General features: G+C 34.9%; 7 protein-coding genes and 9 pseudogenes across 16 annotated transcripts, besides 1 other annotated feature; 10 read left to right on the top strand and 6 right to left on the bottom strand.

The window, feature by feature from the left end:
• Positions 1–17563: part of a mobile genetic element that runs on past the window's edge.
• Positions 79–564, bottom strand: TVAGG3_0327580 (uncharacterized protein; the record flags this gene model as incomplete). Its single annotated transcript, XM_051230325.1, has 1 exon — positions 79–564. The coding sequence occupies one exon, from the start codon at positions 562–564 to the stop codon at positions 79–81; it is 486 nt and encodes a 161-aa protein (XP_051100055.1).
• Positions 1055–1455, top strand: TVAGG3_0327570 (annotated as a pseudogene). The gene has a single exon. A coding segment is annotated over exon 1 (401 nt).
• On the top strand, positions 1475–1627 carry TVAGG3_0327560 (uncharacterized protein; the record flags this gene model as incomplete). Its single annotated transcript, XM_051230324.1, has 1 exon — positions 1475–1627. The coding sequence occupies one exon, from the start codon at positions 1475–1477 to the stop codon at positions 1625–1627; it is 153 nt and encodes a 50-aa protein (XP_051100054.1).
• On the top strand, positions 1647–2231 carry TVAGG3_0327550 (phage tail repeat-like family; the record flags this gene model as incomplete). The annotated part of the gene is made up of 1 exon (XM_051230323.1): positions 1647–2231. One exon carries the CDS (start codon positions 1647–1649, stop codon positions 2229–2231), a length of 585 nt encoding a protein of 194 aa, XP_051100053.1.
• Positions 2263–3828, top strand: TVAGG3_0327540 (annotated as a pseudogene). Its single transcript has one exon. A coding segment is annotated over exon 1 (1566 nt).
• Positions 6889–7176, top strand: TVAGG3_0327530 (organellar and viral DNA polymerase type B; the record flags this gene model as incomplete). The annotated part of the gene is made up of 1 exon (XM_051230322.1): positions 6889–7176. One exon carries the CDS (start codon positions 6889–6891, stop codon positions 7174–7176), a length of 288 nt encoding a protein of 95 aa, XP_051100052.1.
• Positions 7856–8467, top strand: TVAGG3_0327520 (organellar and viral DNA polymerase type B; the record flags this gene model as incomplete). The annotated part of the gene is made up of 1 exon (XM_001295077.1): positions 7856–8467. One exon carries the CDS (start codon positions 7856–7858, stop codon positions 8465–8467), a length of 612 nt encoding a protein of 203 aa, XP_001295078.1.
• TVAGG3_0327510 lies at positions 8555–9338 on the top strand (annotated as a pseudogene). Its single transcript has one exon. A coding segment is annotated over exon 1 (784 nt).
• On the top strand, positions 10957–11401 carry TVAGG3_0327500 (annotated as a pseudogene). Its single transcript has one exon. A coding segment is annotated over exon 1 (445 nt).
• Positions 11419–11836, bottom strand: TVAGG3_0327490 (annotated as a pseudogene). The gene has a single exon. A coding segment is annotated over exon 1 (418 nt).
• On the bottom strand, positions 11875–13059 carry TVAGG3_0327480 (annotated as a pseudogene). The gene has a single exon. A coding segment is annotated over exon 1 (1185 nt).
• On the bottom strand, positions 13139–13627 carry TVAGG3_0327470 (uncharacterized protein; the record flags this gene model as incomplete). Its single annotated transcript, XM_051230321.1, has 1 exon — positions 13139–13627. One exon carries the CDS (start codon positions 13625–13627, stop codon positions 13139–13141), a length of 489 nt encoding a protein of 162 aa, XP_051100051.1.
• Positions 17564–18613: 1050 nt separating the features above from the next.
• Positions 18614–19859, bottom strand: TVAGG3_0327450 (annotated as a pseudogene). The gene has a single exon. A coding segment is annotated over exon 1 (1246 nt).
• An 865-nt stretch (positions 19860–20724) lies between these two features.
• Positions 20725–23259, top strand: TVAGG3_0327440 (Rasgap domain-containing protein; the record flags this gene model as incomplete). Its single annotated transcript, XM_001301541.1, has 1 exon — positions 20766–23234. One exon carries the CDS (start codon positions 20766–20768, stop codon positions 23232–23234), a length of 2469 nt encoding a protein of 822 aa, XP_001301542.1.
• Positions 23260–23341: 82 nt separating this feature from the next.
• TVAGG3_0327430 lies at positions 23342–23379 on the top strand (annotated as a pseudogene). The gene has a single exon. The product of its transcript is annotated as a tRNA-Arg (tRNA).
• Positions 23380–26105: 2726 nt separating this feature from the next.
• On the bottom strand, positions 26106–26322 carry TVAGG3_0327420 (annotated as a pseudogene). Its single transcript has one exon. A coding segment is annotated over exon 1 (217 nt).
• Positions 26323–26392: the final 70 nt, after the last annotated feature.

Here is a 26392-nt window from a genome sequence, read left to right as displayed (position 1 = left end):
AGGATATACGCAAACAACGGGACAAAGTAAAGACTACATGCCACCTTACATGACAGTTTACGCATGGTATAGAAATGCTTAGTCGTCATTTTCAACTTCTTTAGCATATTCGTCAGGAGTTGTCTTATATTTGTTAGGAACTGTCTTTGAAAGTATACCACCTTGAACTTTGACAAGTTTGAAACGAGGTCTGACAATAGTCGTTTTATCTTCTGCTTGCAGTCTGTACATTTTGCCATGTTTGCCTAAAACTTCATAATATTCTCTTGTATACTTTCTTCTATTTTTACGAACACGAATGTGAGTACCTGTCGGGTTCCCATTGTTGTCATAGTCAATAGTATTTTCATATGGGTCGCGTTTAGGTATTTCTATTTTTACTTTGTCTCCTTTCTGAAGTTTGAAGCCCGGCATTCTTTCTTGTTTGTCTCTTTTGACTAAACTATTAAATATATAGTCTTTCTCTAAGTCAGGGTTGTTTTTCATTTCTTCGGGGGAGTGGTTTCCCAAACCTTTTTGTTTACGGCTATTGTAAATATTTAAAACTTGTCTCATCTTTGCCATGGAGAAATGTCTGTACTTGTCGTCATATGACATTTCATCTACCTCACCACCTTGTGGTTGGTTTAAGTCTCTTAACATTTTTATACAACCGTCAATGACACCAAGAGCAGAATGGTTTTGGTCGACAATGAAATATTGGTTTACATTTTTTGAACGCAGATAGTTTTTAATATCGTCTGATTTGAAAGAACTTTCATAGTCAGATGTCAGTTTTGTTGGATGGTATTTGTCAACGAATATTGTCAAAGCAGTTTTCACATCTAAAATATTTTTGGACCATAATGGTATGGCTTCACAGTATCTTGTGTTTTGACCGACAAATATTAGCCAGTATGGTGGTCCATCTTCTCTATACCTCGGAATGTTTTCCAAGATATCCATAAACCAAGCATTTGGTGTTGAACTAAAGATTTTTACCATGAGTGCTTTCTTTGTCGCTTTAGAAACATAGGGGTCCTTGTTTGGATTCGTCATTTTTAACCCATAAGAAATGGGTTTATTTGGCGCATTAGCAGGAGTTGCATCAGATTTTTGCCCGCAGTGGGAACAATAGCCAGAGGTGTATTTGGAGTTGGAAGGAAGATTTTGAGTACATTAGGTATACTTAAAGAGAAAGCACAACCTATTATACAAACTGTACAGAAAGGTTGGGATGTAGCACGAGATGCAGCAAATCTTATTCCAAATCCTGAAACAAGAGGAAAAGTTCAAGGATGGATGGACAATGTAGGAAGACAAGCAGGAAACTACTATAACAAAGCAAATGACTACTATAACCAAGCAGGGCACTATATGGACCAAGGTGAAAGATTCTTTAACAGAGGATATAACCATGCACAACAGTGGGTAAACAACAACCAACCTCAACCGCCTCAAACGTGGGGAATGTAAAATTTTTTACTGAGATGAAATGAACAATACAGCATTGAGACAAATGGGTTCAAGATGGATTTGTCGGCTTCCAGCAGTTACACAACGTGTTTGTCAAGTTCTTCCTATACCTCAGGAAGTTTTAGACCGACTTAAAAAACCTCAACAACCAGTTGAAAACAAACCAAACTAAAATTTTTTACTGAGATGAAATGACCGAAGAAGTTGAAACGGTAGATTTGACACCACAAACAAAAAGTTCAGAACCATTGTCAAAACCTGTCAAAGAACTTACAGATGAAGAGAAAAATTCAATAATAGAAAGTGCCAGGTCTGGAAATACAACCCCCAACTACAAAGTCACTTTTCATAGAAATGGAACGGCTAGTATCTCAAAAAAGAAACAGACTCTCACAAATAAAATATTGAAGTCTGAAGGAGCTTTCGAGACAACAGATGGGAAAGTATACTTCACTGACCAACAGTTCATTATAGAACATCTCATTGACTTAGAGTCGAAATATTCTAAACTTTACAACAAACACAAAAAGTTGAAAGGAAAACAAAAACAAATGGCATATGATATTTATGAAGATGTTAACGACACAACTATTCCAGCAAGTGAGGTAAAGTCAGCAGAACCGAAAAGTGACGAAAAACCAATAGAAGAAGAAAAACCAAAAACTGAAGATAAACCAAAACCAAAGTTTAGTTTGGAAACTAAACCAAGTCAACCTTCATTAGCTGGTATGGGTTGGCGTCAAAGACTTATGGCAGCGGGCGGTTATGTAAAGTAAAGAAGAAAAACATTTTTTTATTTTTATAAAAATGCCCCCATATAGAATGGATAGAAAATCTGCTAGAATAAAAGCAGAGAGAGCAAAGATATGGTTGGAGAGTTTCGAAGAATTTTAAATATAGGAAGGGAAGACCCATAAAAGTCTATGACAAACTGGCTGGTCTTCGCTACGAAATGGACTTAGAAACAGCACGCGCCAATTATCCAAACAGACTAGAGAGGTTAGAAGAAGAGCGTCTTATGGACATGCCTTTCGATGTTAGTGAGCCTCAAGTTGAAGGACACGACGGCTTTGCCAGATTCTACTGGAAACATGACGAACAATTGCATCCTTTGAGAAGGAAAAAAGGAAAAGGTGAAGACACACATGCTCCCATGGAAAGAACAAGATATGCATATGAGAAGTATCGTGAAGTTAGAAGTAAAATTACATCTGGTCGAACCTTTACAGTAAACTTTAACGAAGGAAAGAACAAAGAAGGCTTCATGGGTGTACTTGCTGCCATACAAGACGGAAATAAGAAAGGACACAATCTCAGACTAACCGTAACAGATTTGGATGGCCACATTTACTATGCACATGGCAATGTCACAACAGCCGCACAACTTCTTGACGCTTTCAAGACTACAAAGAGAGAACAAATGTTTGACTCCGACTCAGATATTTTGAATGCAATTGAAGGAATTGCAAGTGTTAAGTTCGAATGGTACCAACCTAACCCTCAAGCAGTCAGACAACATGCTGGATACTTCCCCTTCATAAATAAGTCTGACATTGACTTGACAAGGTATGGAATTTACAATTCAATTGAAACAATTGTCAATGAACCTTGCATTCTTACATGTCTCAGGAACTCTGGTCTTGTTACAGATGAGAAGATGAAGTATCTTGAGTCATGTGTGAAGACAAGGTACCTTCTCAGAGGTCAATTGGCAAAAATTGCACCGTTGGCAAATGTCAATATTCGAGTCAACATTCCGACTGAGAAAGGTTCTTCACATGACGACTATGTTGTTGACAAAGACTTACCATGGTTGAAGATTGCAATTGTCCATAACCACTTCATGTTGAACGAAAGTCTTACAAACCCATTGTTCGGAAAAGGTAAGTGCAACATTGTCAGAGCTGTTAACATTCTTTTCGAGAAAGGTTTGTTGGAACCAATTCCAGATGACAAGCTGACAGAAACTTTTGTACCAAAAGACGAAACAAACTTTTCATTGTTAAGACCAAAAGTTGTTCCAGACAAAGTTCTAGCACAAAAGAAGTACACAGTTCCAAAAGGAGTTGGATTGTTCGGATACCAACCTGAACCAGAAGAACTTCCAATGAGGTTGCAAGAACTTCAAGATGCTATAAACAAACTTCCATTGAGACATCCAATCGACGTCAAATTGTATTGGAGAGCTTCTGAGTTAGGTCAGAAGGTTTTATATGAAACAGGTTGCTTCGACGATGTTTATGAGATAACAGGAGAAGTTTCTCAGAAGATAAGAGACTCGCTTGAATTTCCACAAACTGGACCGATTGGATGCGACAAGTTCGACTCAAACGAAAAGATATACTATGTCGACCTTAACGCTGCGTACATGAGGTTTGTCCAATATATTCCGACTGGAATTCCAAACGAAGATGGTGAGTTCCCGGGAAGGAACTATACAGTTGGAAAAGTCATACAACAACTGTATGATATTAGGAAAGCTTCAAACCCCAAACTTGCAATGACACTCAAATTGCTTATGAATTCGACATGGGGATATTCCATTAAGAAACCTCAAAAGATGAAGAGTAAACATTATGAGAAGGTCGACAACTTTGTTGAAAGGTTTTCTCCTTTTGTTTTGAAGTACGAGTTCACCGAAGGTCAAAGTGGCTTAGTAACCACATTAAAACCTATTGTCGAACATTGGTCATACCCTCAGTTCGCAAAAGCAGTCCTTGACAACTACAACAAATTCTTCTCCGAGGTCAAATCCAAAGTTGTGGTATACTATGAGAACATTGACGCACTCATGACGAACGAAGAAGGATATAACAAACTCATTGAAATGGGAATGGTCGGTGAAAAGATGGGCCTTTTTAAGCTAGACAAGGTATTTTCCGAAGTTCATGTAATATCAAAAAGGAAATATTGGGGTATACTTGAAGACGGCACAGAAATAAAACATTGCATGAAATAAAAACATTGCATGAAATAAAACATTGCATGAAGTAAAAACGTTTTAAAAAAAAAAACATTTTTTTATTTTATTTGAAATGTACGCTGAGTTTGTTGGAGAAGACCGTTGGGAAACTTGTTTGTTAGATGAAGAGTATGAAATTCACTGTTCTGAGCCTTTTGAAATAAGGAAGAAAGAGACAAAAAGAGTTTTAAGCGAATGGGAGCGAAATGACGGATATACTACTATGAAGATGAGTGAAAAAAACTATTTTAAACATGTCGTCATTGCAACTCATTTTATACCGAACCCTAACAATTTACCGTGTGTGGACCATATAAACCGTATAAGAAACGACAATAGACTTGAAAACTTGCGTTGGGTCACTCGTTCTGAAAACAATAAGAACAAAGGCAAATTTGGAGATATTGTATTCGAATTTGTCGACGAACTAGAAGATGAAACAATTGAAATTACAGACTATGGTAAGCATATGTTTGAGTTTTACTACTATAGCGAAGAACAAGACTCTTTCTACTTTTATACCGGCGTAAACTATAGGAAATTACAAGTATATTTTACTAAGGCAGGCTATGCTTATGTAAACACTAGAGATACAGATGGAAAACGCGTTCAAATACTTCTTAACAAATTCAAGAAGCTATATGGCATACCATTTTAAAACCATATATTTTTACATATATGAAATGCTTCAGGTTGAAAAACAAAGAACAAAAGTAGCAGATACAAAACCGTTAGACTATATCTTCACAAATGCCGGTAGAAATATTTCAGATGAAGAAATTTCATCCCGTATATACAGGTTTGACTATCCAATTCGTTGGCTTCAAAGTCCTTCAGATGCAAAGGCAATAGGATTTAGAAGAGTTTTGTTTTCAAATAGAACTAACGCCTTCATGTTCGCAGTATATTTTCATGGTCAGTATAAAGGTTCTGATGGTCTAATAGAAAAATTTGATGAAATGAAAATCTTTACAATTCGTTCAGACGAAAGTCTTGAAAAAACTCTAAATGACTTTCAAACTCAAATGAACAAATACTACTGGGAATTTCAAGAAAAATATGACTCTTTACTAAATGGAACATACTATCTGAAACTAGAATATGACAAGATGAACTCCACCGTTTCATTTCAAAAGATTGAAATTAACCCTCCAAGAGATACAGAGTTTTTATTTGGGGAGTAGACAAACGTTCTTGGGCACAATTTCTTCGGTTACTAAACCAGAACGAACCATTACCACCAGATGGTCCATTTAATTTATACTTCCACCAGCAGATTTGACAGTTTATAGAAACGTGTTTGACCCTCAAAATGTCATGTGTCATGCAAGTTTCAGTTCAAGCAACAACAGTTTTCTTTGTATTGGTAAGGACTTTTATGACTTTGCTTCTAAATTCTACGAACCACCTAGTAACAGTTTCTCTGACTTTCAAGTTTGGTTCACAACAAACGGTGTGCAGCATATTATTCCATTATACTATGACTTTTATCTCGAATTGTCTTTCATATACAACTACGGAAAAGTGCTGAAAAAGTATTGAAAAATATATTTTAGGGTAGATGTTTTTTTAGGTGTGCCTATGTGCCTATGTGCCTCGGTCAAATGAACTTCTCTTAAAATTACTGACAACACGACATTTTGACAACATCGTAGAAAACACGCAAAACTCATGAATTTTGTATAAAAAAAGCAACCCGCTGTTTTCTTCCGGTTGGTATATTCTTCACAAAATTCTTGTTTTGAGGTCGAGCCAAAAGTGGCTCCACCTGTTTTTTCAACCAAAACTCTTGAATTTTCCCGAAATAAAAAATAAAGTTAGTTTTTTTAAAAAAAAATATTTTTTATTTTTATTGTAAGAACATGTTAGCAACAACAGCACCAAACTCTTTAGTCATGAACCCAACATCTATGTTAGTAGAGATGAAAAGCTTCATTCCTTCTTCATATACTTTCGAAACAACAATCCAGAAGATAAAGCAAGAACTTCTCCAAGGAGATTTAGACTGTAGTGCAAAAGATGAAACAAATGAACAGTATCTTTATGACATGCAGGATATTATTGACCATTTACCCAAATTGCCTGAAATCCAACAACAAAAGCTCACTATTCATGAATTCGATGAAATAGAAGTCAAAGCAACTGACTCAGTAGAAATAAAGAAGTTCATACGTAATGTAAACTATGAGTTTCTTGGATTTCATTGCAACCACAAAGACTGCGATATGGTATATTTCATTGACATATATAAATCTGGGGATTTTAAGACCTACGACAACTTTGTTTCGTTAGTTGCTGAATGTGTATGGCAGATAAGAGGTGAGGATAGAAGAGGTAAAGTATGGAACGGACAAATAAAACCAGCAGCCTTTGAGTTAAAGAAAACCATTTACGCCTTGGTTGTTTTAGCAGGTAAGGTTTCAGAATATAACGCAAAAATGAACCCACAATGTTCAAAATGTAAAGCAGCAATGAGGAAATATAACTACTCCGTCAAAGAGATAGAACGTATGCGAAACGACTATGCTGACTTAAAGAAAGAAGCAGAGAAACCAGCAGAAGATAAAATGGACATGTTGACATTTCTAAACAAAAACTATCCAACAGCTGACGATTTCCTTCTATCTGATGTCAAGAAGAAATATAAAGAAACATTCGGCATTGTTAAAAAATTCGATGTACTAAAAGAAGAAATAGAAGCCACAAAACTGTTTAAAGTCATGAACCATCACAACATATACCATGTAAAACGCTTATAAAACTTTATGGTAGAAATATATTTTTGTCTGATTTACACTCATTGACGATGAAGTCTCAACAAAACATATACGATGAAATCTATTTCCTGTGTTGTTGTCAAAATGTCGTGTTGTCAGTAATTTTAAGAGAAGTTCATTTGACCGAGGCACATAGGCACATAGGCACACCTAAATATATTTTTGCTGAAAAAATGACCAAATTTCATTATATAACTGTTATATTTTGACGAAGTGAACTTTAACACTTCGTAAAAAAAATGACGTTTACCATGTAAAACGCTTATGAAAATCGTGAAATTTTTACGAAGAGAACTTTAACACTTCGTCAAAAAAATGACGTTTACCATGTAAAACGCTTATGAAAATCGTGAAATTTTTACGAAGAGAACTTTAACACTTCGTCAAAAAAATGACGTTTACCATGTAAAACGCTTATGAAAATCGTGAAATTTTGACGAAGTGAACTTTAACACTTCGTCAAAAAAATAGCGTTTACCATGTAAAACGCTTATGAAAATCGTGAAATTTCTCTAGCCCGATTTTTTTCGGCCTTGCATAAAACTCTATGAAAATCGTAAAAAAACTCTATGAAATCATATCTTTTATACAAGATAGAAAAAATAAAATAACGCTAGTTTTTTAAAAATATTTTTTTTTATTTTGTATGTAAGAACAGGAAATGACAAACATTGAGTTTGAAACAGTTAAAAAGATAGACAATGACACCAAAGTGGTTAGAATTGGTGATTTAAACGTAAGATACTCAAAGAAATACAAAAAATATTCTTTGTCAGACATTTTATCTCCATCTGGAAAGAAAGCACACGACTGGGTTAGAATTGCTTCAACTCAGAAAATTTTGACAAGAAATTCTGAGCTCATGATATCAGTAAGATTTCATGGAACTACAGCATATCTCATCGACAAAAGTCTTATACCAATAGTTTTGTTCTGGATTGACCCAGTTGTTGGATATAATTTCATAACATATGGTTCATTCGATACGGAACGTTGCAGTGAGGGCTTACTTTACATCGTTCAGAAACCGAAGGACTTCAATACAAAGAGATATAAGATAGGAAGAACATATAATATAACTCAAAGATATGACAGTACAGTCAATAGAGTTAAGGTTGTGTTCGTTAACGATATGAGAGCTGCTGAAACAGAACTACTTGAAAAGTTTGAGAAAATGTATGGTGCTCCCACGAAAGGTAAAGAAACGTTTGAAGTAGATGAGATAGATAGTGCTATAAAATTATTTGACGAAGTTGCTGAAAAATACATGTAAAGCGTTTATTTTTGGTCTTTTATACAAGATAGAAATAACGCTAGTTTTTTATAAAATTTTTTTTTTATTTTGTATGTAAAGACAGATATGACAACAACCGAGAACACAACAACTGCTATCGTTCATGAAGCCATAAATGAAGAATACGAGTGGGTTCAGTTAAACAAACAACTCCGTCTCATTCGTTCGGTCAAAGACGACATGTACCAAATGCAAAGTATTTTGACAGCATGTTTTGCTCCAGATACTAAGAAACCACAAGACTGGTTTGAATTAAATAGCACTCATGAACTCCTCAGTGAGTTTGAACATGTAGAACTTAAAAAGATGTACCAAGACAGACAAAACTTACCATCACATCTAAAAGGTATATATGTTCATAAGTTCCTAGTTAGTTCAATAGCAATGTGGGCTTCACCTCGTTATGCAATCTACATACTTATGCTACTTGACGAACTTTGTACAAAGCAGAGAGAAGATATGATGAAAGAAGACAAAAACATACAGAAAAGAATACCACGTTCGGTACCAAAAGGAAAGGAAAAGAACTATAAGTATATGATTTATACTGAAGAGATGGAAAATGAAGAAGAGACAGAGATATGGTTATGTTGCATTTAGTCAGAAGAAACAACAAAAGCTTTTACGACCTTGCTAAGATTTACAAATCTAACAGAAATTGGTTCTATCGCGAAAACTTACCGATTTCAATGACACCGAATGAAGATGTGAAACAAATAGTTCAAGATACGTTACCTCAAACACACTATGATATGAAAGGTTGTACAATAACTTACATTCAAAAGAAGATTTACCGCTACTGAAAGAAAAAATAACAGAGTATTTTGACAACTTCAAACAAGCAGAGTAGATGAACCATTTATTTTTCAAGCTTGACACCAAAGATGGCTCAGGTAGCTCTATAAGGTAAATTGTCTTGTCCGAGTCCTTCTGGCATTCCGAGTCCTTCCTTCCGACAGGAAAAGTTTTTCTTTCCGACAGGAAAAGTTTTTCTTTCCGACAGGAAAAGTTTTTCTTTCCGACAGGAAAAGTTTTTCTTTCCGACAGGAAAAGTTTTTCTTTCCGACAGGAAAAAGTTTTTCTTTCCGACAGGAAAAATTTTTCTTTCCGACAGGAAAAATTTTTCTTTCCAACAGGAAAAATTTTTCCAGTTGTCCGTCCGTAAACCATTCAAATTTTCGAAAATTGAGAACTTTTTGGCCGACCTTCAGGAAAAATTTTTCTTTCCGACAGGAAAAATTTTTCTTTCCGACAGGAAAAGTTTTTCTTTCCGACAGGAAAAGTTTTTCTTTCCGACAGGAAAAGTTTTTCTTTCCAACAGGAAAAGTTCTTCCTTCCAACAGGAAAAGTTCTTCCTTCCAACAGGAAAAGTTTTTCTTTCCAACAGGAAAAATTTTTCTTTCCAACAGGAAAAGTTCTTCCTTCTGGCATTCCGAGTTCTTCCTTCCGACAGGACACAAACGGATGGCTGACGTACCACCAACCGAGTCCATTCCAAAGCCAGAAGAACCGAAAGCCCCAGCACCACAACAGACTAAGACTCAACACTTACATTTTTTACGCTTGACTTTTTACAATTTGAACTTTGTTCGCGTAGATATGAATTCTGAAAGAAGTATGAGGGTCTTGTATGACTTTGTACCTCTCCCATAGTTCATGTCTGTCAAACTTACCTGCCATGGACTCTTTCATAAGTTCCATGAAATCGTCTTCGGACAATCCGGGGAAAAGTACAATGTCAGTAAGTATTCTCTTTACATCCTTACTTAAACTCTTGGCTGTCTGTACACAAATGACAACTGAAATGTTAAAGTGTCTGAGCTTCTTAAGAATTCGACACATGTCTTGTTCTCTATTCTTTAACAAAGGATGAGAAGCAAAGTCATCTAAGATAAGAAGACATCTATGAGGGTAAGTCTTCCAATCGTAAGATTGCAATTTCTTCGAAATGTATTCTATCTCTTTCTGTTTGTTTCTGAAGTGTTTCTTCTCTAATATTCTCTGCATTTCCTCATTTGGGTCTTTAAACTTCGAATTTATATACTCATTTATAGCATTGTACTTCAAAACCTTCTTTGGTACTTCTTTATCCAATCTAACAACTCAGAGTCTTTTATACATACTAACTTAGACTTTTTTATAATATCTTTGAACGAATTGACGGTTTGGTCAAATTGACCCGAAGTACTACAAATAACAACTAACTCATAGAATGGGTTCTTCTCATCTAGTTCTTGTTGTTGTGCAGCCATTTTAAGATAAGTGAAAGTCTTACCCGACCCAGGTGGTGCAATTAGACCTGTTATACCATTCTGAGCAAATAAGAACTTGTCATGTATGGGTTTTATCTGAGCATTTTCCAACTTCCTCTTGTTCTTATTTAAAACATTCTCAAATTTCTTGTCAATGTCAGCAAACTTTTTTTCTAACATATTTTTAGAAAAATTAAAACTTTTATCTTTTAGAAAATGTCTAGCGATTTCGCCATCTATATTCGAGACAAGCTTTTCGACAGCAAAACATCTGTAGACCATAAAATCTTACATAGTGTAAACAAGAAAGGTGAATTTGTTCTAAAGTTCTGTTTCTGGGAATATGACAAGAACCATAAAACATTAAGCAGAGCAGTCTTAAAATTTGTCATGACAGACTTGTTGACAGAGATGACGCCGATTGGAAAGATGAAGTCCAACAAAAGTTCTTAGAATGCAAAGAAGACACATGCGCTGTTCTTGAAGATGAAATAGAAAACAGAATAGAAGAGCTATTAAAGGACAAAGAACTTTTACAAAATATGGTTCTGAGAAGTTTGACATAACTCCACCAGAAAAGAAGAAGAGAGAAAAGAAAGAAAAGGAAAGTAGAAGAAGAGAAGAAAGAACCAGACCAGAGAAAAAGAAATTTGACATGTAAAAATAAAATTTTATTTTTTAGAACATTTCTGGTCAATGTCAATGTTCTCTTCCTCTTTAGGAGCAAACACCGGCTTAGACTCTAAAATCTTTTTACCCAATTTACCTTGAACTTCAACTATCTTAGACTCATAATATTCATAGTCGTCTGTCTTTTTGGTTCATAAGGTATAACAAGTTTGTATGCTTTGCCTTCTTTAAGGTTTGAAAACCTTCTGTCAAAACTTTCTTTGACTGTTAACAAACCTTCTATGTCTAAGTCTTCAAATTTCGCACCATTTTTAGTCACAATAGCAAACTTAACCGGTTCGATGTTCCAAACTTTGTCAAATGTAGACTTTTCAAAATGGTAGAAGTAAACATTCAAATATGTGAATGGGTCTAGTTCTTCTTTAAGTCCTGACATGTACTTGTTTACTGAGATGAATTTCGTCATCTTTTCTATCGGATAAAAAAAATATTTTTTTTTAAAATTTACTCAGAAAAATTTTTCTTTGTATATACACCATTCTGTACGTCTAAAAGACTTTTGACATTTGCCAAGAATGTTCGTTTAGACGCTGTCATATAACCATACTCTTGACAATACTGTTTATACGAATCGTACAATGACCTTTCATCTAAACACTCAAAAGTCAGTTTCATCTATGAACAGTTCATATACACTCTTGTTTGCTTCTAACAATGTTTGTCTCTCTTCGGTATGTGGAATTTGTCTTGGATTGAACTTAGAAATATCTAATGTCATGAAATATGAGAACAAGTGGTTGTAAAAAGTCAGATGTCAAAGTTTCTGCTAAGTCGTCAAAATATTCTGTATCTTGCATATGAGAATCTGACGTTTGACAACTACATATCTTCTGTCAGAACTTTCTAACTTCATCGGAACAGCATTGTTTGAAACCATGACGAAGTTTGCAACATTTTCACAAACTCTTTGGTCTTTATATTTTCTTTCAACAACTCCAACTTTGTCTGTTATAAGACTCTTCAAAGCATCTGAGTTCAAAACTTTTGTTGTATCTATACTTTGAAGTTCGTTACATACTATAAGTTTCATATTCTCTATTGAGGAGTTAAATTTACCGCAGATGTTTTCTAAGTTTGTCATATTCGGATTCGAATAGCCCTCTAACAGTTTGCATAAGATATCTGTAAAGAAAGTGTTCTTACCAGTTCCTTGTTTTCCAATTATGATGAGAGCAGTTTCATTTTTAGCACTTGGATGTTGTAAGATGTTTGCAAACCAACATAAGATATACTCATAGACTCTTTCGTTTCCATTGCATATAATTTCTTTGACGTGGTCTAACCAAGCTTCTATACATTTTCTTTCCATTCTACTTGTTCGTATTTATATCCAGTGAAGATAGAATAGAAGTTTGGAGAAGGTGTATAGAACTTTATACCACGAACTGAAAAATCTTCTAACTTTGACAATAAGATATCCCAAGCATCTAACATCTTCATACCAACTTGTACGACTTTTATTTTCTTAAGTTTCTGTCTGCATTCTTGTTCAGACACTATTGTTGCTCTTGGTTTGTTAAAGACAACATCCCATTCTTTCATGACATAACATTCTGGGGCAGAGTCGACATAAATGACTAAACGTTTCAAATTCTCGACTGCTTTGTTATAGTCTCTAAATGGACACATATTTCTGAAGGCTTGGAAGTCATAAAAATCTGAAACATCTATTCTGTACATTTTTATAAAAATAAAAAAAATATTTTTTTTATTCTTGACTTTGTTGTTGCATTTGTTCCATTTGTTGCATTTGTTGCATTTGTTGTTCTTGAGCTATTTGTTGTTGAAGTTGTTCTTGTAGTACAATACTTTCACCAGTTGCATCTTCCAATTCGAAACTTTCTGCCGTCATTGACAAATACATAGGACATAAAAGTTTTACAGGAACAAAGTTTGCGTCGACTAAGGTTAAGTTTATGTTTGCTAAAGTGTTTGAGTTTACTAAAGCTGAAAACTCTGCATTCGAATGAACAATAGGCAAACCAGCAGAGAATGTGTTGTTTATACGCATGAGTATCTTTTGGTCATAGTAGTTTCTGTCGACATTCGAATAGCACTTTGAACCTAAGTTTGAAACAATATATAAAATAGGTGTACTTAAAGTCAATGGAACAGATAGACCTTGTATGACACCTTTTCCTGTTATAGGAAACTGTTGGTAGTAAAAACCAGATATAAGTTTTGTATTATAGCTCATATCGTTTATAGTAAACTCAGTCGGACATCCAAACATAATGAAACCTGCTCTAGTTGCAGCACATGTTACATCCGTCCTTAAAGTATTAAATAAGTCAACAAAACCTGTTGGTGGTATATCTGAGTAAGTATCTTCAAAGAAGTATTTTTTACCATTCACAACAACAAAGTCTTCTGGTGTCAAAAGAGCAAAACAGGCTTTAGTCGTCATTGTGTTTAAGGTTAGTTTACAATATCGTCCTTGAGGACTTTGTAAGTTTGTTGTTATAGAATTATATGACTCAGGGTTTTTAGTCGTAATAGTATAAACCACTATGTCTTCTGCCATTTACTTAGCAACTAAATTTTAATGAAATGTTGTGGTCGTCAAATATTTTTATAACGTCTGGGAAACTATATTTTAAGTTCAACGTCTCACCTCCTTTCATAACGTATATCTTGTCAATGACATTATATGAAACACCACAGCAAGCAATGTCGGGTTCTATTTCTTTGATGTTTATATCGTCTGCCTCTGTCAAAAGTTTCAATAGTTCTTTCAAAACTTCATGAGGTGCAATGACATATGAGTTCACTTTTACAGGGTTGTGTTCGACCAAGTTTAACATTATACCTAAAGCTTGACAAATCTTCTCCTGAGTTTTAAGTTTGTCTTTAAGTTGTTGGTAGTCGTTTCGAATATCTGCAACAGAACTTAACTCTCTGCTAACTTCAGGGTATGTTGGTTGTTCTTTTACAGGAACTATTGTTATACCATCTTCGTCTTCGTATGGTTTCCCCACTTCAACATCTCTGTCTTTGACATTGACAACAACACTTTGACTGTTTGTTTGAGTTGGTGAATTTAACTTCACATCTGCCACGCCATTAAACCTTTTGAAACACTTACCGCTTCTATTTTTCGGAAATGACATTTTACTTCGAATAAAAATATGGACTTTCGAGTATCTCTTCGAATTGAAGCAAAACAAAGTTTACACACACAAACAATACAAATACATTGACAGAATAGTTCTTTACACAAACAATGGAAAATGTTATAGAATAGCAGTCTTTGCTGAACCAAATATTTTCATACAAAAGCAAAGAAAGTTGGTAATAACGCGAAATGGTGAAAGTTCTTGAAGCAGACAAAATATAACAACAAAACTGACCGATATTTCTAAAGGAAAGTTTATAATACAATTTTATGTCAAAACTGGCGTACTGTCAATATTTGACGGAGAGAAGTCAGTTCAAGAACAACTTACTGACCTGCTGCCAAAATCTGCCTCGATGGAAGCTGTCGTTATGCCAATCTGAGGAGCTCCAGCAGGTTTCATCGAACGAATCTTCAAAAGAGCATCTTCCGTGAAAAGTGCTATTGGTTTTGTAAACTTCTTTGCTTTCAATTCATCTGGACCGTCTCTGTCACCAGTATATTGTATTTGTACAGTACCAACAGTTGAAATACCACCCATAAAGTCTTCTGAGTCAGCAAATGGAATGCCAAGCCAAAAGTTTGAACGGTCTCTATTTGTATATTGAGTTTTTTGACTCCCGTATGAGTTCCATACTTTCACATATGGCATAATAGAACTTTGCATTTCAGGGTTAATGGTTGTTTGTAAGTTGTTGTTTAAAGTTCATAGCATCTAATGTCAAGTTGTATGACCTCATATCTTCAACTGTGGAATATTCTTCTCTTGGATAATATTTGCCATCTATGTTTATATGATATTTAATACCGGGGTTTGTAGAAACAAGAATAGTCATTTATAGTTCTCGCTGAAACAGTACAAACATAGTATCTGCATGTTTCATTGCAGTTGTTAAAGCAATATCTGTTCTTGCACCTGGGTCAGCACTTTGGTTTCCAACTTCACCTGCAAAGTCTTTGACAGATATTTGGTGTATAGGGAACATAAGTGGAACTGCAATATATTTGGCAGCTAAAGCATTTGAATATCTGGGTCCAACATATAGACTGCAAGTCTGCTTTCTATTCTCTTGCATTCAAATTTTTCGCATGTGAACTTAACTGGGTCCCAAGCATCTCCAGCAGCATTGAAATAATAGTTTACTTCAGTGTTGAGGTTTGAGAAACCAAAGTCTAAGTCAACTTTGTCTTTGCAAAAGTCGGCGAATGACATTTTATTTGTTCCCACTACTTCTGTAAGAGTGAATGGGTCTTGTGTTGGTGCAATGACTAAGTTATTTTTGCTTGGAGTAAGTTCGATAGAAATTTTTCTGCCCAGTTTGGCAAGTATCTTAAAAACCTGAAGATGAGGAAAGATGACAAAGGCGACTCTAAGTTTCAGTTTTTACTTTGGTTACTGCTGCTGCAGTTTGTCCAGAAAGGTTAACATAAACTCCTGGAACGTTAGGGTCAAGTCTTCTTATTTTCTCAATAGTTGCATACTGGTCTGTTTGTTCTCTAGCTTGTGGTTGTACTGAGTTTCTTAAAGCGAACCATTCATAGTTTGCCCATGTTACTGTTTGAACTAAGTCAGAGTTAGAATATATCTTATATCCCATGAAAACTTCTGGAGCATATTGGTATCCGACATAGAAAATTCCATTGCAACCTTTCTTGTCAGACAACTTGGCAGAAGGTTTTATTTCAATGTCTTGTTCCACGTATAAGAAAGAGTCGTCAATAGAAATTATATGAAACCTGTCGCAAGCAATATCTACTGTTGTTGAAGAACCTTCTCCAAACTCACCTACGTTTCCATAAGAAACAGCAGTTGTATATTCGTAAGTTCCAGGAACTATTTCTGACCTTCTAATGGCATTGTCGCATTCGTTATACCATTCGGAAACATTTCCATTCATGGCATCCAAAACTGTTGGCGTTATATTCTGAGCGGCGTACATTTCATATGTGTAAAAATATAGAATAGTTGGATTTATGTGTCATAATAGAACCCACGTGGACCAAGCTTTTACTTTCTTCCTGACTGAGTTTTAACTCTTCTTTTTCCTTCATTGCCACTACTTTCACTAGATGAAGTTACTTCTTCACTACTTTCACTTTGTTTCTACTCTTCTCTTCTTCTTTGGTGTCGCTTTTGGTAACTTGCCCTCTGCTTCAAGTTGTTGCATCTTTGCCTCATGTTCACCTAGTATGTTGTAAATTTCCCATGTCCTTTTTGCCTTTGGGCTCTGGTCGCCCATCTCAGGTAACCTATATCCTAGAAAGATTTTGTCATAGTTTGTATTTGAGTCTTCGCGTATTGTTTGCATGACTCTTTCCTGAGTTTCCGGTTCAAGCTCTTCAAACAGAGCTTGTCCATATGGAATAAGCTCGTTTCCAAATATATGTTTTTGTAGCCATTTCTGGTTTTCTTTCCATTTACCAACAATATCTTTTGTGAATGGAAAGCTTTTACCCAAAGTTTCAGTCTTGCGTCATTTATTCTGTAGTTGGTTTTATTTTGTCAAGGAACATGTTTTTCAATACTAACATTTCATTTGGACTGTCCATTTGAGTTTTCTTAAATATTCATCCCTTCTCGGTTATTGTCTGCAAAGTAAGTTTTTTATGACATTTTGCAAACTTTTCGTTTGCAAGGTCATGTACAATAGGTTCTCTTCCTTCTCTCTCCCTAACTTTCTTTCTAAACTCTTCACCAAATATACCATCTCTATGGTTCTGTGTAGTTCTTTGAGATAAATGTTTTAGAACGTCAGGTGTTATATTTCCATCAGCCATGTTCATTTCATACTGGTCCAAAATATCTGCATCTTTCATATCTTTCAATGGCATTAAAGCCGCGCTTAAAATACCAGCTATATCTGGTTCACCATTCACTTCCATTGCGTCTACAACTTCTTGGAATTGTGGTTGTAAGTTTATGAACCACCTATCCGGATTAGCTTTATGACCCCATCTCATTGTAGTTCCATAGTCTGCAGAAACAAAAGTAGGTTTGTTTCCATCTTGGTTAGGTTCTGAATGAACTTTAAACAATGTTTCATTTCTATATGTTTTGTTGAAATTTAACCTTTTATTTTCACCGAGTTCATCCAAAGATTGAACGTTAAATGCTCGTAAGTAAAAAGGGTTGTTGTATTTGCGTACATTTTCTTTCAGTACTTCCATTCTATGCTGAATATTTTCATCTGGTGTTGGAGTCTTTTGTATGTCGGCAAACATTTTTCGATATTCTTCTACTATGTCAGCCGAATTTTTTTTAGACTCTTGGAAAGATTCCATATTCACCTCATACTCTTGTTGAGGGTCAAGATTTTTCGGCTGTTCCAAATCTTCATCTAGTTCTGTGAAGTTAGTTTCCAAAGGAGGGACTTGTTCGTTTCCTTCAGGCTCTTCTAGCTGTTGTTGCTGAACTATTTTCTTCCATGTCTGGTTGTATCTGAACTTCTTCCTGTGGAGTTTCTTGTACCTCATCTGCTGGCATTTCATATATTCCGAGACCGTTTTTAACAAGTTCCCTATCTAAGTCATCCGGACTCATAAACCTTTCTTCTTTCGTTCCGTCTCTATTTTTTACGCGTTTCATGAAGAGAGTTGAATTGTCATTTAGCTCTGACACCAAATATCTCGGAGTAAATTCGTTCATGTCATTTGGATGATATGCTATTAAATCATATCCCTTAGCGAGCTTGTATTTTCCAGGTTTGAAATTATATCCATTTGGTGCTGAGCCATAAAGCTAAATAGGTTCGGTCAGTATTTCCTTCCTTGAACTTTCTAATAGCTTCTTTATATCTGTCACTAAAGTCAAGAGTATCTGGGTAACCATAGTCTTCTTTAAGCATTTTTAAGAATTCTTTGGTTTCCTTGTTCTCTACTTCTTTTATGTCCTTGCTCTGTTGTGGTTGTTGCTGTGCTGTTGTGGAGGTGGTTGTTGTGCTGGTTGTTGTTGTGGTGCTGGTTGTTGTGTTGGTTGTTGTTGTTGTGCTGGTTGTTGTTGTTGTGTTGGTTTTGGTGCATGCCTGTGTCTGTGTCCATGTGACGATGTAAATGTTTTAGGTAGTCCTGGTGCAGGTGCTTCTCTTGGAGGGTTTGGTGGTATATAGGTTCCACTAGCTAGTATATAAGTTCCACCAGCTGGTATATAAGTTCCACCAGCTGGCACATATGTTCCATCTGCAGCATAGTGTCCTACCTGACTTTTCGTTTTTAAGAAAGCATTTACTAGGTCTGTTTTGGTCTGTTGTAACTCTTTTTCTTGACTTTCCACAACAGTTGCTCTAACGGCGTCATAGGCACTTTGAACTGCCTGTCTCGTTGCTGCATCTGTTATTTTCGTCATATTTTGTGCTACTTCTCTTAACTCGTTGTCGAAACCTTCAGACTTCAGTTTTTTCAGATGAGAAGTCGTTCACTTGTTTCACCTTACTATGAAGAGCTTCGAAGGCGTTCTTAAAGTCAGCATTTGTTAAAGCTTCATTTGAACTGTCTTCATCCGCTTGTATTTTTGTCCTTATTGACCCTATAAGCTGAGCTGCTTTAGCGTTGGCTTGGGCATCTAACCAGTCATTGTTAGCTTTTATATATTCTGCGCTTTTCATTGCCTTTTGCATAGCCGCGTCGTTATTTTTACTTTCTTGTGCTAAGTTTTCATACTGTACGGTTTGGTTTTGCAACTGTAAAAGTTTTTCTGCCTTTACATTTGCTTCAACTTCTTTTTTATACTCATCGCTATCCATATATGTCTTCAGGGCTTTTTGTTTTATCTCTTCATCTTTCAGTACTTTATATTGAGTAGTATGGTTTTTCAAATTTACAACATCTTGTTCCATTTTTGCTACTTCTGCTGCTTTTTCTGACACTTTTTCGCATATTCCTCTGTACTTAGTTCTTTCAGTTGTTCTTCTTTCTTCTTTTTCTCTACGTTTAACTCATTGAGTTTCTTTGTGTGTCTGTCGTATTCTAGTTTCTTTTCGTTTTCACCTATTTGCTTCTGTATGTCTATGTTTGACTTTTTGACATCTGCTATTTGATTTTTGAGTGAACTCAAATTCATTTGACTTTGAGGGTTATAGGCTGTTCCGTCTGCGGCTCCACCATAGCCTGCCATTTTCGCTAAAAGTGCCGCTCTTAAACCTCCACTCTGTGCACCAAAAACTCGGTTTAAAAGCATAGGGTTGCTTGACATTTGTTGCAACATAGTGGGGTCATTCAGCATTTGTTGTTGCAACTGTTGTTGTGGTGTTAGTTTTACTATTGGATGTTTCAATGCTCTCTTCCTCTTACGTATATTCTTACGTAGCTTACGTGACATTTTAAGTGAAGTTAAAAAGAGGCTTTTGACAGATGTTTATATGACACTTTCTCCGGTTTATAGGACCTCTCTCATATTCTATCTTATCGTATCTAAACTCATAGTCATGTATGTCCTCTAACCATCTCATAACGGTTTCCAAACCACTTTTATCGGATGTAAAGTAAAAACATGGATGGTTATGTACAACGTCTAAAGTTTCTAAAGAGTCTCTCAAAGTATACTTCTTTTGAACGCCCGTAACTTTACTGTAGCGACGATAGACCCTTACTTGTCCGGACATAGTTATACTATTTTGAGTCCTCTACCGAAAAGTCAACAGCAACGACTTTCAAAAATTTTAAGGGCTAGAAGGGGCGCAGCCCCTGGAAGCCCGACAACACCAAAAAAAAACCTCATTTTATACCTCATTGCATACTAAACATCTTTGGGGCTAGAGGGCACGAAGTGCCTGGAGGCCCCACTCCCTTTTTTTTTTTTTTTTTTTTTTTCTTATGATATTTCGAAAGTATCTTATAAATTATTTATATCTCGATAACATCAGTCCGAATTTTGTATCCCAGTCAACACTTGCCTTTCTACCTTCAGAATTTCCTAGATTTTGGCGAAAAAATTGGGAATGTGATTCACTTGAAACAATCAACTTACGTAGTAACAACTCAATTCAAAACGAATGAAATCAGATATCACCAATCATCTTCTGTGATATTCAAGTTGAAAGAAATAAGATAATCAATATTGATTTAAAATTTTGCCTATTCTAATGGCTTTTTGCAAAGTTATATGTTAAGCATGTATACTTATATTCCTTTTTATGATCTTTCAATCACATTGAAAGGGAGGAAAATTTGTAAATCATAACTCCATTTCTAACGCATAACTGAAAAAAAAAGTTTTTAATAAAAAATGTCTAGCGCTGCACCGACTGAACAACAAACACAAACAGCCGATGAGCGTAAATCTCATCAAGATGTTCTGGCAGGAGTTGCACCATGCCAGTATCTTAATGATATTTACAACCAGCCAATTATATTATTCGAAGAATTAGGCAACAGAGTTGCTGAATTCCTCAAAACACCTCGCTATTCAGAAATACCACCATATATGGAGATCCCAATCACAGAATCTTACAAAATGTTTGTAAACGAATTTAATAACGTCCCACGCGAACAAGTCTTCAGCCCACCACAAACTATTGTAGATTACACGCAATATCTTTCACAACAAATTCCACAAAAGGCTTGCTTCCAAATTGCAAATGCTTGGCCTATTGCAATTCCAAGAATTTCAAATACAATGGAGCCATTAGCTGCTATCTTAATTAAGATGGTTTCTGAGGCTAATGACCCAACAGCAATGCTCAGATTCTTCTCAGGGGTATTATTCCCAAAGGTTTGGACAAACAAACCAACAGCTCAAAATCCAGTTCTTCTTGCCGCTTCTCCTTGCAAGTTCAAGGGCAAGTCTGGCCATTGGGCATACATTCTTCGCGAATCAAACGAATTCTTCATTGTTGGATACGATAAGAAGACAAGTACATTTGTTACAAAGATTCAAGGCATTGTATCAGCCTGTGCTATGTCAAAGAATGAGGAAAGCGTCATTGTAAAGGGCGATGCAGGTCGTATTGCTGATTTTACACCACTTGACAAAGAAGTTGTTCCATTATGGACACATTTGTATAAGGGTGAGAACAGCAGTGATGAAGAAGAAGAGTCCAGCGATAAAACAGAAAAGAAAGAGGTTCCATTCCCTTATTTCTTTACAAAAATCGATACATACATTCCAGATATTGTTTACAACGCCTTCTACGAGACATGCATTGCCAACGACCTCATAGTTCTTCGTACATGCATGTTACTTGACGCTCCTTACGAAATTGCCGACGCTCTTCTTACAATTGCCCTCCACAGCCGCAAGGTTCATACAGTTTTCGCATCTGTTGCCTCTTTCATCCTTGAAGATGATAATTGCAACCCAATGGAGGTTATTTCCGGCCGTAACTTCTTCTGCCGCTTCACAATGGCACTTTACGAGCGTTTTGTTTCAGATTACATCAACAATTTCATGAAGAAACTCGTTGTTTATATTGATTCTCATTCTAAACTTGACGAAAAGCTTTTCTTCTCAGTAATCAAGTACATCACAATGTCCTCTCAATACATTCCAATTCAGATTCGTCATTTCGCTTCAATTCTCCGCTCATACGCCGCAATGAAGTTTAATTCACGTGGATTCGTCTATCTTCTCCTCGGCGCCATCTTCGGCATCACATTTGTATGCGAAGTCATTGCCAAACCAACCCAAGTTTTCGAAGATTACACTCCAAAGAATCCAGAACTTCTCAAAACGATCAGCAACATGCTCAAATTCGTTTTCCGTGGTGCAGTACTTCCAGATCAATTTGCATCCGCCAACAAACGCATTGTTAAGCATGTTCTCCCAACAATGGAAGAATTTCTCTTCTCTCTCGGCGACATAGCCGACGAATTACCTGTTTATTCCGCTCCATCCCAAGAGAAGACAGCCACAGCCGTTGCCCAGGTCTTCAACTTCATTCTTTCTCATCCACAAGAATTCAGAAAAGTTTATGATGGAAATCTGATCGAAAACATCACATATCCACCACAAATCGGCTGGAACTTCTCTGTCGCAATCGGAGACTTCTTCAGACAGTTCTACGACCGCGGCGCAAAGAGAAACAAAGGAAATACAGTCCAAAAAGTCAAACCGCCGCCACTCAAATTCCCACAACTTCCTATGTACGGCGTCATCTCCGCAAAGAAGCTTGGAGGCGGAGGTGGCAACGTATCATACGGAGGCGGTGCTTTCGAGGGCTCTTCCTTCGGTTTGCCTGCACGCGAGAGAGACTTGAATTTGCCACCGAAAAACTACGCGATGAGATTACCTTTGAAGCCGCGTAACCAAGACCACAATCCTCTTAAGAAGGATTTGCCTGATGACGATGATCTCACTACAATTTCTGATGCTCCTCCAATGCAAGCGAGAAGTCGTGCCGCTGACAACATTTCGTATCAGCCTCCTCTTCCTCCTCCAAAACTCAAAGTATCTACAAACGCAAAGGAAGTCAGTGCAACAGAGACTTTCTCTATTTCAGATACTACTGATGACGGAGGAGAACTCGCACGTGGAAAAGAAGCACCAAGTTACATGGATACAAATGACAACGACCACCACAAGAAGGGAAGGAAACAGAAAGTGCACAAGAAGATTGTCATCAAGGACTCTGGAATTAGTGGTTCTAAGGCTGAGTTGATAACTCAGAAGGTAGTTAATGATGGAAAGTCTAAAGTCATCGTTAATACAATTAGAAAGACACCGAGAGGCGTTGTCAATGATAATGATTCTGTCTAAAAATCTTATACGAATTTTTGTGATATATTTATTATAATATTTTGTTTTTAACTCTGAATTCATATGATGAAAAAAAAGTTCTTTAGCATTCTTAAGAATTTTCGTGAAGCTTCGTAGCAGAAGGGATAATGCATCTCCTTTCTAACAGTATACGGAAAATTTGGGTCTTAAGCTCACTTTTGGTCTTATTTTTTTGACAGGGTGGGCTGCATAAATATCTGTGAAATAAACATCGTATGAAATTGAGGTGTAGTCTAACGGTTAAAACCGCCGGATTGGCTTTATTTTTGGGGTTCCGAGTTCGAATTAAGTGCCACACATTTCTTTTTTTCTTTTTTTTATACTTGAAAAATAAATAGAAGATTGCTATTAGTAAGAAACAAGTAAACTGTTTTTACTCATATATATTGAATAAATTAAATTTTCTAATAATAATTTTGTGAATTTGACTCAAATTTATTAATATGAATCAATGAATGTTCTCAAGTTCACTATTCATACCAAGAGACTTAGTCAATCTTGGTATAACTGAATTATCCATATCAAAACATTTAAATTTTCAGAATTGTTCTATATTGTTATAGGTGGAAGAGCGATTACAAACATAAAATGTATTTTAAGATAGGTAGATACAAATAGACTGTAAATTATAAAAAACATAAAACAATATTCTAAAAAATTTTTATTCTTATGAAAATATTGATTGGTTATAACATGTATCTAATGGTCTGTTTGAATCTCATATAAAGCAAAATTGAAAATTATTGAGAATAATATCCAAATATAATATTATTTTTAATTTGAGATACAACTATGGTAATTATGTATTATAATGATATTTGTTGTAAGTTGTTATGTTTGTATGATCATAAATCAAAAATATAAGAATTTTTTGTTAATTTCTTCGGCAATCCATTATTTAAGCTTCAAATATCTATTGTCACATGCTAACATACATGAAACTAATTAAATGGGTATATCGAAAATAAGTTAATATGAATAAATAGAGAAATTGAGGTGATTGTTTTGCAATTTTGAAATTTATTCACGTTTATGTTGAAATGTGATGTTATTCATATAATACCAGATCTCATGATTATAATAATAAAAATAATTTGAAAATAAATGAGATTGGTATTAAAAATTGGATTTTGACACAAGCTGCATAATCAACTTATATACATAAGAATATTAAGCGATTAACAATATTTCTTTCTCAAAATTGTTTAAAATTGATCAAAGTTCAAATATTTTGAATTTAGGATTAAAAATCTTATAACTGTTTTGTAATTTGATTGTAATATAACCAAAAAGATTATTTTACAAAAATATGAGTATTTAAATACGAAATATATTATTCATGGATCAAATTCCAAATTGATTCTTATTAAAATAATTCTTGGGATAATACAATTTATTGATATAATGAAAAAAGAAAAAATAAGATGTATTCGGATTCGAACCTGGGTTTTCCGACCCCAAAAATAAAGCACGTTAGCAAATGAACCACATAATTATTTCATACAATTTTTATTTTTAGCTATAAGATTTTTCCCCAAACTTGCTTACCTGCAAATATACCTTCAGCTACATAATTGATCAAAACTTACAAGGTCAAAGAGTCGCTTAATACTGCACATTTCAGTATACTGTTTACTTCATTTTCAAATATTATTACATATTGTTCAATTAACGATTTTTTCACAGATTACTTTACTAACAAAACTGACCCATTCGTATCGCTCATTACCAACTTACAAAGTCGAAAACACAAGTTTCTGCGTCCACAGAGCATATGATTTAATAACGGATATCATTTTTAAATAAATGTGTATCTATTAACGAGCATTTTCATTAAATCTCATACAACAGAGAAAGAATACGAGTCTAATATGGTCAGAGAGACTTGTGTCAGATTTTGAATTTTGTAGATTTCAACACAGTGTCTCAATTTTGCATACCAAGATATGCGCCTCTACAAATTCTTTTCATATCCGCTCCGACTTCAAGCGTAACTACTTCCCATCTCTTACAATCATTACTTTTTTCGAACTCCCTAAAATTTAAAAAAAAAAAAATTATTTTTTGACACTTTGCAAAATCTTAATATACATAGTATATAGACGCTATGTTTTTGCAAGTTTTTTGCCAAAGTATTCAAAATTGTGGGAATTTTGCGGTTAAAAATAAGACCCAAAATGATTTTAAGACCCACTTTTTCCGTATACTGTAAGGAGAAGATTTTTTTTTAATTAATTAAATAATTGAGTAATTGGTGAATACACAAGTCATGAACTCCTTTCATGATATATCACAGATTTTAACTGTATAGTAGCAGATTTGCTGGATATTACAAAAAAATTTAATTGATTTACTGAATTTTGAAATAAATTTGTAGAAGAAGGAATTAGTCACACTTATTTAAAATAAATTTTCTGAATTGATATCTTGAAATGACAATTGAAATATTTAATCTATAGAAGACAAGCAAATAATACGATAAAATCACAAAAAATGTTAATTTATCATACAACGATAGTTTGTACGAATGTATTCATATGAATGAACAAAATCATAATAAAAATTCAAAGTTAAAAATAATAAAATTATTCTGAATATTTTTGAGAATAAGCACATGAGTGTTAAGTAACATATAAATAAAATGTTTCCTTTTGAAATTTAGTATATTTCAAATTGTGATTCAAATTTAGATGATATTTTTGGATTTACATGTGTTATTTTATACATATAAAATTAAAAATGAACATCTGAACCTTGATGATATGATCATTGTTATATTAATGAATTCTTGATAAGAATAGAAAATTAATATTTTTAGTCGCGAAGCATGTTAAAACATGTTAAAATAATTCTTTAGCATTGATATCTGCTCCATTTGAAATAAGAATTTCTGCAGTTTCTTGACTATTATTATTGGCTGCATAATGAAGAGGGGTCAATCCATTTTTAGTTTTAGCATTGATATCTGCTCCATTTGAAATAAGAATTTCGGCTGTTTCTTTACTATTATGTCTGGCTGTATAATGAAGAGGGGTACATCCGTATTTGTCTTCAGCATTGATATCTGTGATTGTCACTTTTTGAAATTGGAAAAAAAGATGTGAATATTGGAGCTTGTTTAACTCAATCAAATGCTA

This window comes from Trichomonas vaginalis, chromosome V (assembly GCF_026262505.1).
Source record: "Trichomonas vaginalis G3 chromosome V, whole genome shotgun sequence".
NCBI classification, from domain to species: domain Eukaryota; phylum Parabasalia; order Trichomonadida; family Trichomonadidae; genus Trichomonas; species Trichomonas vaginalis.
This window is presented reverse-complemented; position numbering and strand designations above follow the sequence as displayed.